Source organism: Phoca vitulina, unplaced genomic scaffold (genome assembly GCF_004348235.1).
Source record: "Phoca vitulina isolate PV1807 unplaced genomic scaffold, GSC_HSeal_1.0 scaffold1, whole genome shotgun sequence".
NCBI classification, from domain to species: Eukaryota; Metazoa; Chordata; class Mammalia; order Carnivora; family Phocidae; genus Phoca; species Phoca vitulina.
The window spans coordinates 53,667,402-53,682,771 of record NW_022589704.1 but is presented as its reverse complement, the minus strand read 5'-3'; the positions used below and the strand labels follow the sequence as shown (position 1 = coordinate 53,682,771).

The following is a 15,370-nucleotide window of genomic DNA, read 5'->3' as shown; positions in this document are numbered from 1 at the left end:
GCAGCCTTTATCAAACATTGTTATATGGGAATCAAATAGACACAACTTCTTCACACGTAATGTGGTGCTTTTCCAAATCCATTAGGGTTTATGCATATAAACGAGAGGATAGGGAATATTATGTGCAATGGAATGCCTTGCATAGTAAAGTTAGAAGACTATTTATTAAGCAAAACCTTCCTTAAATTAAAAAAAATATGTAATTTTAAAGCAGAACTAGAAACAAAGGGAATGTTATTATTTCCTTAAATTATACACATGTGCAACTCAACATAAGATATATACTGTAGAAGAATATATTTTGGTAGTTTCAGATTTGTGAATTGTTTAGTAATATATGTACACATATACGTAGACATAAATAAAAATGTTTAAAACTTGTAACCGGAAAGACAAAGATGTATACCTTTCACTTCAATAACTTCTTCCTGCACTGGAGTCCGAGAAGGTTTTTGTGGAACAATCTTCTTTGAAACTTCAGGTACTTAAAAAATATGTACAAATATATTTCTATTGTGAAGAATATTGCTTTGCACAAAATTTAAAAATACCTTAGTTTAGATAATTATATAAATAACTAACATGGGAATATACATCAGTAAACAGATGACGTGTGTACATGGTATTAGAAATGTTTTAAATCATAATACCTTTGGTGACTTGAACTTTCTGTTCCTCCATTCTTCGAGAAGTCTTTTCAATTTTTTCAACTACTGGCTTCTTTATAACTGCAAGCATTTTAAAGAAATTGCAGTACTTTTAGAATTTCTATTCAAATTCTCTGTTTCTACTATGTATCTATGTATGTTTATATATAAATATATATGTATACATGCATATATACATATATATAATTTTTAAGAAAGAAGCAAGTTTGGTACTCTGAACTTTAAGTACAAATTTCTGTACTTCAAATATTTTGGTTGTTTTAAAAAATACTTATCACAACCATCTTTTTATCATCTTTTTAATTTTTGCATTAAGTAAATTAGATATTCTTAGGAAAAAAATTCACTGGTACAATAAAGCTTAGAGAAGAAGTTGTGCCTATTGGATTGGACTGGTGACTTACACATCTTTGCCCAACAAGCCATGATAATGATATGGATGTTTTGATCTAGTTCAATAATTCCAATTACATACCTTTTGGAGGCGGTGCTTTCTTTTCAGGCACTTTTGCTGGAATTTTTCTCTCGTGCGATTCTTTAACAAAAACAGAGGAATAAGAAGGGATGCTTAAATGAGTAAGTTCTAGTAGATTATATTTAACTACAAAGGAAGTAAGAATATATATTTGTGGAAAGTATTGTGTTTGGGATCTTTATGGCTAACATGATCCCTGGTGCTGGATTTCGAAGCAGGATCCAGCAGAGGTGAAGAAGGCAGTGGAAGTAAACCCTGGATTTCTGCATTAGAAGACAGCACTTGGAATCTCGTGATGGGACTACATGATTCGACTTAACAATGTCGAACCTGGAAGTGACTGAAGAAACGTCAAGAGTAAGTTTCTAAAAAGGTCTAACCTTAAAAGATCGAAATGGTCATTTCACTGCCTTCCTATCTATCGCAGCTCAGGTTAATAGCCCTGAAAACATCACGCACTGAGGAAAAGAGGAAAGAAGTTGCCCGGTCGATACACACCTTCGTAAACCTCCTTCTGCACTTGGATCACTTCTCTCTCTTGGTAAGTTTCCTCCCAGTCGTCCTCCCCTTCGTCATAACCTTCTTCCCTTTCATAGTATTCCTGGCCTTCCTCGAAGTCTTCTTCCCATTCCTCGTGAACTTCCCTCTTCGCTTCTACCTTGGTCTCCTCATAGTCTTCATCTGGTTCTTCATAGTAAGGTTCTTCAAATGGCTCCGTGTAGGGTTCTACTTCTAGTTCATCGTAAGGTTCCTCCAGAGATTCGATGAAAAGTTTCTTCTCCTCATAAACAGCACGCTTCTTCTCATACCCAGGTTCTTGTTCTTTGTGAACCTCTTTCTTTCTGATTATGGTTGTTATTTTTACTTCTTCAGCCTTGGAGGATACATCAATAATTTCAGGAGCTGAAATAAACAAACAAACAAATAAACAGTATTAGCATATTAATTATATTCGTACCGTTACTTCATAAACCAAAGTCTATGTTGTCACACAATATCAGTATCTCAGATCTCAGTATGATGTCGATAATTTGTTACATTTTCTGGGTATTGGTTCTGTTTACATTTTTGTTGGCTATGGAACACAGTAAAGAGTATGGAGATGCACTTGCTCTTCATTTGAGGATTTTTCCGCTGTGAACAGAATGGCATTCAGTAAATACCCAATGGACACATCTTCCATTGTTCTGTGAGAACTCCCACGGGATATTTTACCATTTGATCATTTAATGGAATTTACATCTAATGTTAACCTCTATTTAAGTTTCCAATTATTCTTTCAGAAACATTTCTAATTTTAAAGCGACACTTTTGATAGTTGAATGTGACTCTATAATCAGCTTAATAAGATAATACTTAAAATTATGTCACCAAATCAATTAGTTGCTTTCATAATAAATTTTTTTTTTTTTTAAAAATGAGGCTAACATCGTTTACGTGATCCTTAGCACCTGTTTTAGCTACAACTGAAACAGTAAGGAGGATGCCTCCCTTTCCAACCCTCGCCACTACTTTCTCTGTGTCCACAGCCCTGAGGCTGCATAAACACCTGCCTGTTTCCCTTCCGGGGCCAGGAGCAATAGGACGTCGTCCTTTCTAGTGCTAATTGTAACATGGCAGAGGAGATGCCATAACTTTACAATCAGCTAGAAGGCTTCTATTTAAAAAATAAGAATACAAAGCAGAGATGCAAATCTCAGAGATACAAAAATATTTAAGAATATCTTTCACTTACCTTTTGCTGGAATCAAGGCAGTAGGAGGCTGGGGTTTCTTGTCAACCTCTGGGATTTTAAAAAATAGAATACATGTTTATTTTTAGAGTATGCATTATTTAATGTTTACTAATCTTGTGCACCTTTGTCAGTTATTTGTACAGTCTGTGACTACTGCTAGTATACCAAACCCCTTTTATAATTTCCATATTTAGCTCACCAGCATTGCTGTGCAATGCCGTATTAACAAAAATAAGGAAAGGCTGAACCTTGATTCTAGTTTAGGTTGATTTAAAACAATTTCAATTAACATGAGACATGAAGAGACTATTCAGTAAGCCTAATGCTAACAAATAATGTATGTTTAATTTTTTCAATGGTTAACTGTAAAGTGGAGGAAATACCCATGCTTTATGAGCGCCCTCTTCTGCCATAATGTTTGGACTCAGAAAAACATCTCGGGGTGGTGCCTTGTGCTCCCGGATCCTCCTCCTTGCAGGAGGGCTTCCTTACTCTGATCTTAGTTAAACAGGTAAAATGATTTGCTCAAATTTAGTGATCTAGTCTTCCTCTTAAAACTCCTCCAGGATATGGGGTGCCTGGGTGGCTCAGTTGGTTAAGCAACTGCCTTCGGTTCAGGTCATGATCCTGGAGTCCTGGGATGGAGTCCCACATCGGGCTCCCTGCTCAGCAGGGAGTCTGCTTCTCCCTCTGACCCTCCTCCCTCTCATACTCTCTCTCGCAAATAAATAAAAAAAAAATCTTAAAAAAAAAAAAACTCTTCCAGGATATAGTAAAAAAAAAAAAAAAAAAAAGGAAGTAATTGAACTGATCCTCCTTCAAAAAGTGTTTTGTTTTTCTGCAGGGACTGACAGCTTAGGTGAGCCAGGAAGGGTTCTGACTTGGGCTGGAGCAGCCACTGGATATTTGCATCGGTCCTTGGCTGTCAGTCGGTAGGACTGGATCTAAAGCAGCTGTGGGGTGGGTAGGCAGCGCCCTCCAGAAATAACAAGAACTCTCTGGTGTTACCACTGCGTGCCATGGGCAGACACAGGCACAGGAGGACGGGGAGAAAAAAAAGGAAAGCGTGGAAGTTGACAAAGAGAAAGTGAGGGCTGAGTTCTAGAAGAGGGTGAGAGTGAGTGAAGGGAGAGGCTCCACTTTGGGAGTTCAAACTCTTACCTTCCTCCTCCTTCCACTATTTGGGGTTTAAAATTGTTAACCAGGAGAAAAACAGTAAGACTCAGTTTTCATTAATTAATGATAATACCTTTAGGTTCTTCTTTGGGCTTCGCAACAACTTTTTTGGTATCTTTCTTCACAGCTTTTTTGGTCACTAAAAAATAAGATGTCAGAAATAAACAAGTAAAATGTTTTCAGGAAACGAAGAGGTTTCTTGAAATACTTTATTTTTTCATATGTTTTGATGGTAACGAGACTCTTGCAACATTATTGCAAGATACCTGTTTCAGAAAGGTCTTGCGCTAGCACGTGGAACATGTTTTTTGGATGGAGATAGAGTATGTAGGGTGATTCTACATCTTCACTGATTTTATGCCTGCCTACAGTTTTCAAAACATGCAGAACATGAACCTAAGTGATACCACAAATAGAAAAGGTACACATTTTCACTTAGTTTCACTTAGATAAGAACACTTTAAATTTGTCAGGATGAAGAATAACAAGTGAATTAGTAAAATTAAAAGTCCTATCTATGATATTGTGGAAATTTTCTTTGTTGTTGCTGACATTATACCTTGATCATGGCCCCTACTTATAACTTGAATTGTGGCTCTTAATATTCATGAATAATTTAATTTTTTAAATTTAATTTTTAAAATAAGATTTAATTTCCCAAGTTTCCCAGTGGGTAGTTAAACTTAGCCATGTTGACAGTAGTGCTCAAAGACTAAATCATTCATTAAGGTAATTATTATTTCTGACAACAAATATGATTTTTGATTCTCGTTCTTCTCTATCAAAAGTGGATGAAATATATTTAACTATTCATATAAATTATAAAAATGCTTTTATTATTGAGATGTATTAGTCACAAAACTGGAAGGCTTTTTGTTTTGTTTTTTGTTTTTTCATTGAATTTTCCCTGAGGCTGGCTGAAAAGTAGCTCAAGCTCTTGACACCAATGGTAGCAGATACTGGGATACTAGCATGCCAAACCCTGGAAACTGCAATGGAAAAATCTGACTTTGACATGCAGAATTTTTTCCCAATGCAAGGAGAATTCTGACAGCAATTCTCAACTACCCAGAACTCTAGAAAGTCCCAGGTTGTCTGTTGACTGATTTAGTTGAGCAGCTTGGGGGACAAATAGTATAATTCATCTATTGAAATATTTGAAAAGGGAAATTCCTTGACACACTCAAGAGCTCCTTATTGGTGAACTCATTCCTTAGATAAGAAAAAAAAATCAAATATATCAAAGATATTCTAAATCACATTTTTGTAACAAAATAGCAATTTTTAAAAAGGTGTTAACTTTGTAATTGAGAAGAAAACACTGTAACTTGCAACATGACTATACACTAGTATGGTTTATTTCCAGAAGCTTCATTAGAAGTTAATTATTTTATTGTTATATAGTTACATATAGTTAAAATATATAAAGTATGAAACGTGAAATAGATTTGCCATTAATGTTTCAGTGGTTACATTAAGATAAAATATTTTAACATTAAGCATTGCATTTGGTTTGTCTGATTTTCAGAGTTTTAATCACATGTCTTGCACATTTAGAGCAAGTAATTTACATTTTGAAAGGCAATTCAACCTATTGGCCACTAGAGGGCCAATATGTTGCATTAGACAACATTTTCCAGGTCTGCGATAGTTGATTATGTATTTTGACATCTAGGTAGATAACAGAAAATACCTTCAATGCGTTTTGCTGGTGGTTTCTTTTCTTCAGGTGATGGTAGCAACAGAGGAATAGGAGGAACAACCATAGGAGGGATTTCTGAAGAAAAGAAATGCCATCATCATGGTTTGGTTTCTTTGTGTGAAGTATAATGAAAAGTCTTACGCATTCCTTTCAGTAATCAAAGGTGTTATAGTACCAATTCATCAATCAGAGCAAATAAAAATAGCATATATAATTGTTACTACTCTCTTGCTTTGATTTTTAATTACACAGTGAAGAATATGACATGCAAGGCTGTGCTCTGGCTCTCTACTGTGGTTTGGCATCACTAATTTCCTTGTGGTATATATAGAATATTGTTGCTGCAAGCGCAGGTGTTGTGCTGGGTCTTACCTTCTGGAGGTACTGCTCTGATAGGCATGGTTGGGATTGGAACTCTGGAGTCAGGAATATCTGGAAAGGAACAATTAAGGGTAAGCATAGAGGGACTGAAACCACAGATATTTATTAGACAACTAAGATGTGTTTGTCAGGCATTTCCAACAACAGAATCTAACACATAGACATGGAGATAATTAGGATTCTTTTGTATGCAACCACATAGGCATGTTTATTCCCTGTGAAAATTGGTTCTGTTCTATGGCCACATAGTTTTGGCAATATCCTAGATATCAGCTGAATGAGACCTTATTATCTCTAATTTCCCAAGCTCCCAAAGCCTAACATTTATATTATTTCCTGAAAATTATTTTGCCAAATAATATCTTACTGAAAAACCTAAATCATATTTTTAGACATTTCAGTTTGGCTTCTGTCATTTACAAAATTCTACTGAATATATTTGAGCAAGGCTTTGTTTTGTTTTGTTTTTTAAAACTTACCAGGAGGCTTCATCTCAAGCTTGATTTCTGCAAAAGAAAAAAAAATGACATTTTTGTATTTAGAGTCGTCTGGGCGGGATTGTTTGTTTCAGGGATTGCAATGTGGCTTAAATGGGGTGTTTTCTGACCTTTGGTTGTTAAGTACAGCTCTGCTGTGCTTCTTGCTTCACCTCTCGGTTCCAGTCGAGCAATTACTGAATAGACACCTAAGAAGAATCATCAAACTTTTGTTTTCTGATACATTTATAAATAACACTTCTTTATTTAAATACAGTATGGATTTATTTATCCTTCTCTTTCCAAAAAAAAAGTATTCTATATAGAATTACAGAGTGTAAGTGTAAGCTAGGGTAGAATATATAAAACAGACAAGATTTAAATTATATATTCACGGGGATGCCGTCAACTAAATTACCTTCATCATCTGGGGTCACATTGTGAATGGTCATATAATGGCAGCGACCATCATTCCTAAAGTTGTACTTCTGGCTCTCGGTTAGTTCTGTTGGTCCTTTGTACCATGTTACAATAGCATCATCAAAGGACACTTCGCATTCAAAGGTGGCAGACTGATGCTCACTCACCACAATGTTCTGTATGCGTCTCGTAAACTGAATTGGTTCAGCTGTTTAAGTACAAAGAAGATTCAAAGTTAGATTGTATAGGGAGGAAGGCTTTTCACTGTGCTTTCCCCTCAGGTATTTAAAGCCTCAACCTATGTATCCAATTAGAAAAATAACAAAGGCTGAAAATATAAAACAAAAAGAAAGTGCTCTTTTATGCATCAGTAACAAGAAATCATCCCAATACTTAAGTGTATTTCTTCAGAACCAATGTAGGAAAGTGTAAAGAAATCCCTGGGAGCCCTTAAAATATTTGCACAAAGGCAATAGTCAAAGGGGCTTATGACCCTAAAGTCAAATTAAACTTTAAAAATGTTAGTGAAATTGGGGGTTCAAAATAAAGGGAACATAAACTTAATTTTACTCTGTAACTTATTCCACTTTTAAATTCTTTCTTCTGTAAAAGAATTTTGCTATTCAGGACCTAGAATTGTTTATTATCTACTATGTTATAACTTTCCTTGTGAAATAATTTTAAACTCAAGAGGAAGTCTGAACTTCTAAATTTCAGATGGTTCATTTTTAAGAGTTCTGAAACGTGCTTTGTAAACACCTGTGGCCATGCACAAAGGGGTCATGCCCCCTGTGCCCCTGGGAATGAATGGCAGGGGTATTTAGTAGGAGAATGGGCTGCAGTAGAAGGCCCTTTTGCAGGATTTTGTCTAGAAGTCTGGAATTCAATGTATAACAATATCGAGAACATCTGAGACATCATAAGTACTCTGGCGAGCCTTTTATTTTTTGAAGGATCATATAAGAATGCAATTATTTAAAAAATGAGAAGTGGTTTCAACTGGATCCTTTATATGGAAACCTACTAAAAATTTTTGAACCTTAAAATACAACCAGGCATTGATATCCACTTAAAGCAAGTCAGAGAAGTTGAAATGTTTGTGTATCTAAGTCTTATAGTTTTATTTCAACAACTATAAATGGGCACCCACTGGAACTAGATGCCATCATTACAGCTAAAATGTTGCTCGCTACAGCCCAAGGGTATCTTCAGACAGTGCATATGATCAAAAGATTAGGAGATAAATATTATTGCTCCTAAATCCCGAGATTTCCTTTTATTTCAGAGATTTAGAAGGTTGGAATACAATCCTCACATAAAATAGTTATTTTTGAAAAATAGCTGCTAATCACACATGACATCTGTTGTTAATTTTATCTAGTACGTTTCAGACAAGTAGATTCAAATTAATTTCTATAAACAAAATAGATTTTTTTTTAGATCTATTAGAGTTAGCCAAGATCTTTTAGCTATAGCTATGAAATCTGGTCATTTCCAAGATCTCTGTCTTAGAATGAGAATCATAGATGTGAGAATTATGCAGTTTAGTAAAATTATAAAGAATGATTGAATTTAGCAGAATTATAGAATTTAAATAATTGTTAGACAGTCATGTCTTCGTTTGGATTGACATCTGCCTTTGGTCAAAAAAACCCATGCAAAAGATCCAGTACTTGTGTGAACATTTCCCTTTTGATTTCGTGTGCATCTTGAGATGTGAATGAATGCTGTGAGTGTGTGCTGGGAAAGGAGAACACACGACCACTTTGGAATATGCGTAACGGCAGGGCGGCCGCAGGAGGGGTCCTGCACCACGTCTGCCACTGACCTGTGCACTAATAACCCCAGCTGTGGCCGTTCACCCACCTTCAATTCTGAGCTCTGCTGAAGTTTCAAGGTCTTCATATTTGCAGGTGTACTGTCCCTGGTCTTCTGCTCGAACATCTGCAATGGTCAGCTTATGGACTTTGTGTTCCACTTCTGTCTTATGTCTACCTTGGGGCTTAAGGATTCTGCCATTTCTGAACCATTCAGATTTTACGTTTGGCACGGAAAACTGGCACGTCATGGTGCAAGTCTGGCCTTCTTTCAAAGTAACATCCTGAAGATGCCGTTCCCAAGCAGGCTCTGCAGGTACGACCCAGAAAACATTTCGTTTGATATCACATGCAGATGTGCTCAATAGTAAGTGAATCTCACAAGCTTGTTTGTTTTTTTTAATAAAATGCTTTTTACTTACCGATTACAGTTAGTTTAGCACTAGCGATGTGTGGACCACACACCAATCTATAATTGCCCTGATCTTTAAGTTGACAGTTTTTGACTCTGAGTGTATGCCGATCACCATCGATACTTATTTCAAATTTATCACTGGGTTCCAGTTTTTCAGTCCCTTTGTACCATGAAAGCTTGATTTCTGGATAATTAATCTTAATGTCAATTTCAAACACAGCATCATCATCTTTCAAAACTGTCTGATTCTCAATGTCCTTGATCAGAGTGACAGGCTAGGAGAATAAAGAATTAACACACATTAGTCACTCCTTCTCTCATAATTCCCAATAACAATCTGTTCACTGTATTATCTTCATGATTCATTTTACCTCTGTCTGTGATAGCCTTTGCTGAATAAATGATACAAGTTCCTCAAATTCCTTTTCATCCTTCTCTGACTTCTCTATTTCCTCAATTTCCTAAGGAGGAAAAAGTAGAAGTATTACATATGGAAAAAAATTGAATTAGAGGATGCAGGATTATATTCATCTTCCATTACTGATGCTGCTTAGGTTACATTAAATGATCTCATATAGCTGTAGGGTTCTGGAAATTCAATGGATATATATTAGATGTTTCAAATGTAAATTTTTAAGATGATGCTATACACAAAAGATCATACCAATCTATGTGTCTCTTCTTCTTGACTTTGCTTTAGCAGTTCAAATGCTTGAAGAAGACCTCGGAAGTCAGTGATTCCATACATGCGAGCATATTTTTCATATTCTTTAGGATCAACATTTTTGAGAAGTTCCATGATATCGATTTCTTCTTCTTCTCCAGATCCTCTCTTTAAGACTGGAGTCCTAAATGAAATCAGAAATAAACATAAATCACCTGTCTTCTACTTATTTTGAATTGCCTATCATCATTTAAAGATCATAAGTACCATTAAGGTTTTTTGTTCCCCTCACAAAGGCATAGTGCTATGTCCTTTGTTCAAGAAATGACAGTTTTACCGTGTTCACAATAAAAAAAAAAAAATGTGGGTTTGGTGATGAAGTAGATTAAGATTGGACCATTGTAACAAGGTACCGAAATGTAATCAATGACTTTAAGAAAGAATATATATTTGTAAATTTTACTACCAAAGAGTCTAATGAAATAATTAAAAGGAAAAGCAGTAACAGCAATGGAAAGCATTAATAAGGGATAAATATCATATGTCATGGGAAAGATGTGTGGAAAGCAAATGTTGATTAATAATTGACTATGTTGAAACATAATTTGTGTTGAAAGTATTGGTAATTATGGAAATGTTTCAAGTGTTGATCTAGAAAAGAATTCAGAACATGAGAAATACTACATAGAAACAAAAATTTCATATTGAGACAGATACAAAGTTCTCCATTGGCCATTTCCTTTGTCTAAAATTTTAATAAAAATTCACTTCCTTCTCAAAACTTTCTTATGATCATTCAGAAACTGATCTTCATGAACTGCTAACCTATGCCCAAATATTGGGTATTTGCTTATATGCTTTTGTGAGAATGTCTGTGTGCTTATGTTCATTTACCATCAGAATCTTGGAGGGGATGGCCCATGCCCCTTGAGAGATCTCTTTTGTGAATGGAAAATGACCATGCGTGGTTTTTTTTTTTTTTTTAATTGAACTTACTTTTTCAGCATTGCTCTCAGATCTCCTTCAATCTTCTCCTGTTTCTTCCTTTCATCCACCTGTAGGTTAATGTTACTTTCAATTTCGCCGTGTTTATTAAATGCGACACACCGATACAATCCAGAATCGGTTTTTGTGGTGTCCCTAATCTCCAGCTTTGCTTCGTCGCCTTTCTGGTGGATAAGAATGCGACCGCCCTGGTTCAGTTGCCTCCATTTCCCTTTTGTCCATTTAACATTTGGGATTGGATCGCCTCCAACTTTTGCAATGAATGTTGCGGTGGTTTCTAAGGAAGAATGAAAGCAAATGAATTAAAAAAATCTAATTTTCCCAAATCAGTTCTTCCAAAATTAAATTGGCAGTAAAATTGTACAAGGTAGATGAAGACATACTGGTTCACAAAGTACTTACTTTCTACGACTCTGATACTCTGAGGTTCTGACACGAAGAAGAGTTTCCCATCAACTGCCGCTTTCTTAGCTGCTGGGACTGCGGCTGGTTTGTCTGAAAGACACATTTACATGTTTTGTTGTCACAGTTACCTTAAAATCGGAATAATTCCTCTGTAAAATGAGCTTTAGGAATTTGGCAGTGTCAAAGACATCATTCACTCTAGGACTCACTATGTACGAGAGTGGACTACGGAAGATAAAGCAGTTTCATAGACATTTATAACTAGTGGCAGCTTTCACATGCAGGTTGAACTACAATCATAATAGCAGTGTCCAATTTTATATTTCTAGACTTGGCTTTATTCGATAGAATTCCTCCAGGACTATGACATCAGATTCCCTCACGTCACATTATCAGAGCATCATTTTTGGAACTTAGTTACACCTTCTTGCATATGGTGGAAAGAGGTACAAGAAATAGGTTGGTGAACTTGGGGTAATGTCAGACAATTTGTATCAAAATTATTTCCATTGGATTATCTAATACTTCAGTTATAACAAGGAGGCTATAAATTGCAAATGAGCAATAATTGATGTTTCTAGAAATTGAATTCCATTCTTATTTAAGTTGTAATACGCAAATAAATGGGACTGGTCATTGGCTTAATTGGAACACTACTACTGAGGTGTCTGTACCTTTGATGGTCACTTTGGATTTTGAAGTGTCACTTCCAGCCACATTTGAAGCTTTGCACACATAATCTCCCGAATCTGCTTTAGCCACGTCCTTCAGTTCCAGCACGGCGGTCCCGCCAGCAAAGCTGAAGCTACACCTATCTGAGGGCTTTACTTCCCTCCCAGCCTTCAACCACTGGATCTTGATCGGTTCTGATCCCTGCACGTGGCAGCTGAGCTGCACAAATTCTCCTTCACTTGCTGTTACTGGAGTAAGGTGCTGGTCAAACCCAGGTGGCTTCTTAGGTTCTGGAAGTACAAAGATGGTTTTAAGCTTAAAAGGGACATAAAGGCAAAAAAGTTTGAAATTCCAGAAAAGAAGCCAGTTTTGCCTCTAACGGGTCATGCCGGTAGTACCAGTTGTTATAGTAGAACGGAATCAGTAACTGAATCAAGGCTGATTCCTCTCTGAAGACAACAGTTACATTTGTTGGAGTTTTTAAAGATAAAGGTTGAAAAACAAGCAAAGAACGGATGCTGTGTTGACCAAAAATCACGCAAGCCTCTATGTCCTGATTGAGCACTGCAAACACGGCAACTGGCAGTTCCTATAAACCTCTGTGCCATACAGCACACTGTTGATTCTCTCGCACCTGCAGATAGCTGCATTTTTGCTGTGCCCTAAGAAAGAAGGGCCTCCTGGGGAATTCTGCTCATCTAGAGCAGCAGTTCTTGCTGCCCTCTGGGAAAGAAAGCCAACATTTGAGTAATCTGTGAGCCCACATCATAATACGTGATTTTCTCTGATATTCATCTTTAGCTATGAAATGCGGCTATAGTAGCATTTAAAAACTAATCTTTGCCCAAAGGAAACAGCAGTTGAAGCTCAGTGTTCAACTGAAAACCAATGAAGAATATACAGGTAACATGGTAGGAAGGCCGTGTACAACTCAGTATTATGTAATGGTTTTATTCAATGGTTCTGAGAACTAGATATAAACATAAGGCAATATCCATGATTGTAATGATTAAAATTTGTGATGTCTTTTTTTTTTTTTTTAATTCTACAAAGAAATAGCTTCAGAATGTGATACAAAGTACTTATCTACTCAATGGCAGAACCACCAGGGATGTAAATAATGAATATAAGCCACTGCTAAGGATACATTTTTTGTTTTATTAAACATATTTTAAAACTAAATGCACTTAAATTCTATAAAATGAGTGTCTTTTAAGTTAAGACAACTCAATGATACCAGCCCATTCGTGGTATTAACCTATTATCTATGCATGAGCCCTGAAATGGCCAACTGTATCACATCAGAGTTGGTAATCAAACCCCAAGCTGCTCCAAGAAAATTGGCTTGTAAAGTGATTTTGATGAATCTGCATCATAATCATCTGGATGAAGCCATTTTATGGTCAGAGGATCAGAAAAAAAGGATCTCCTTAGAAGATACAGTCTATTTCTTTCCCTCAAGCTAGGACTATATATGTAAATACATCTTCTATAATAATATGCAGCATATTTCCTCTCATCTTTTTTTTTCCTTTTGAGCAAATTTTACTCTTTTGTCTGGGATTAATATTCATTTACAGGCTAAAAGCTTTGGGCAATGTATGTCAAACAATAATCCTTTAGAAATAGAAAAGAGAATGTTTCAGAATGTGACATAACTTCTAAGAAGCAAAACTAATGCAGTTTTCCATGATGAAGATTTAAGAATTTTTCAAAATAAACGTGCTTCATAAAAATTTATATATTACTGAGGCATGAATTTCCAAGTAGACTTAGATTTCTAACTGCCTGAGAGAATTTTGGGATATGATTCACATGCTAAGATTTTAGTCCATTTATTATATAACACCTACTTTGCTGGCCATGTAAATAAATTACAAATAGTATGTATTTCAAGTAAATATATATGGAATTATGGGAAGCCAATGACATCATGTATATTTACTGTTAGCCCTTAAACAACATGGGTTTGAATGGTGCGGGTCCACTTATATACGGATGTGTTCTTTTCTCTAGCTCACTGTATTGTAAGAATATATAATCAACTGTTTGTGTTATTGGTAAGGCCTCCAGTCAACAGGATGCTATTAGTAAAGTTTTGGAAGAGTCAAAAGTTACACGGGGATTGGTCGGTGATCCTAGCCTCCCAGTTGTTCAAGAGTCAACTGTGTATCTGCTAGAACTTACTTGGCCAACAGAGTTAAAGAAGAAATGCACATGTCAGAAGAAATGCACAGGCCTAGCTAATAGGCAATAAGAACACTGGAGGAGGCTGGGGGCAGCGAAGTTGACTCACCTTTGATGACAATTGAAGATGTACACAGAGCAGAGCCTGCATCGTTTGACACTTTGCATGTGTACAAACCAGCATCGCCCTTGCCCGCCTTCTTGACATGCAGCAGGAGCGTGTTGTTCTTGAATATAATCTCACAGTTAGAAGTTGGATGTATCTCTATATTATTCTTGTACCATGCAACCGATATAGGCTGGGAACCGGCAACACGGCCCTCGAGCCTGAAAGAATTCCCTTCCGTTTCCTCAACAGTCTCCGAGAGCTTTTTAGTGAAACTTGGTGGGATGAGCCGCTCTGCAAGAAATTGCAAGGATATATGAAAAGGAAGCCAGAAGCACGTTACTGATAGGAGGCTTTTCAAGAAAAAGTCCTATTGTACGTTAAAAGTTAAAAAAAAAAGTTAATGCTGACTAACTAAATACAGTGAATCAGCGTACGTTTCTAAACATTTCTGCCTCATTCCACAAGCTTATTCTAAACTGTTCTCTGATTTATGGGATAAATGATAAAAATAACTTATGGCCATTTACAGAACCACGTACTTGTAAAAAATAAAAGAAGAAGAGGGTGGTCTTAGGGTTATGTAGGATATATACAGTTTTAGAAAAATATGGATTTAAAAAGATCACTTTTTCTCTAGAGAAACTTATTTCTTCTTCAACATTTTTGTCATTTGTTTAAAACTGTCCTAAATTTCACTGCCCTAATAGAAACTGCACCCTTGGGAAAGAACAGGAAGCGATTATGCAAAATAAACAATACCTTTTATATTAAGTTGAGCTGTGCACGAGTCCTTTCCCACTTCATTCACAGCATAGCAGCTATATTGCCCAGAGTCTCCCTTGTCTACTTTCAGAATTGTCAGGTGGGCAGTGTTTTCCAGGTAACTAATCTGGTAGTTTCCGCCACTTCGTATCTCTCTGTTGTCTTTGGCCCAGGCGACCTTTATTGGTTGCGTCCCAGTAACGTGGCACTCAAAGTCAGCACTGTCCCCAACCACAGCATCCACAGGGGTGACGGGGATGTCAAAGAAGGGTGGATTCTTCCCCTCTAAAAGCAGAGCAGA

General features: G+C 36.4%; 1 protein-coding gene across 1 annotated transcript in view; it reads right to left on the bottom strand.

Annotated features, from left to right (window-relative positions):
* Window positions 1-15,370, bottom strand: part of TTN (titin) — a 269,983-nt gene that overhangs the window by 157,928 nt on the left and 96,685 nt on the right. Inside the window, exons 96-115 of the mRNA XM_032407124.1 lie at window positions 15,067-15,354; window positions 14,308-14,598; window positions 12,014-12,301; window positions 11,337-11,429; window positions 10,926-11,211; window positions 9,930-10,113; window positions 9,637-9,726; window positions 9,273-9,540; window positions 8,900-9,160; window positions 7,032-7,241; window positions 6,745-6,822; window positions 6,617-6,643; window positions 6,129-6,188; window positions 5,748-5,831; window positions 4,128-4,193; window positions 2,879-2,926; window positions 1,642-2,046; window positions 1,144-1,203; window positions 651-728; window positions 407-484 (exon numbers count right to left, since the gene is read on the bottom strand). Of these exons, the coding sequence (XP_032263015.1) occupies window positions 407-484; window positions 651-728; window positions 1,144-1,203; window positions 1,642-2,046; window positions 2,879-2,926; window positions 4,128-4,193; window positions 5,748-5,831; window positions 6,129-6,188; window positions 6,617-6,643; window positions 6,745-6,822; window positions 7,032-7,241; window positions 8,900-9,160; window positions 9,273-9,540; window positions 9,637-9,726; window positions 9,930-10,113; window positions 10,926-11,211; window positions 11,337-11,429; window positions 12,014-12,301; window positions 14,308-14,598; window positions 15,067-15,354 (3,243 nt within the window). The remainder of the gene's footprint in view (window positions 1-406; window positions 485-650; window positions 729-1,143; window positions 1,204-1,641; window positions 2,047-2,878; window positions 2,927-4,127; window positions 4,194-5,747; window positions 5,832-6,128; window positions 6,189-6,616; window positions 6,644-6,744; window positions 6,823-7,031; window positions 7,242-8,899; window positions 9,161-9,272; window positions 9,541-9,636; window positions 9,727-9,929; window positions 10,114-10,925; window positions 11,212-11,336; window positions 11,430-12,013; window positions 12,302-14,307; window positions 14,599-15,066; window positions 15,355-15,370) is intronic.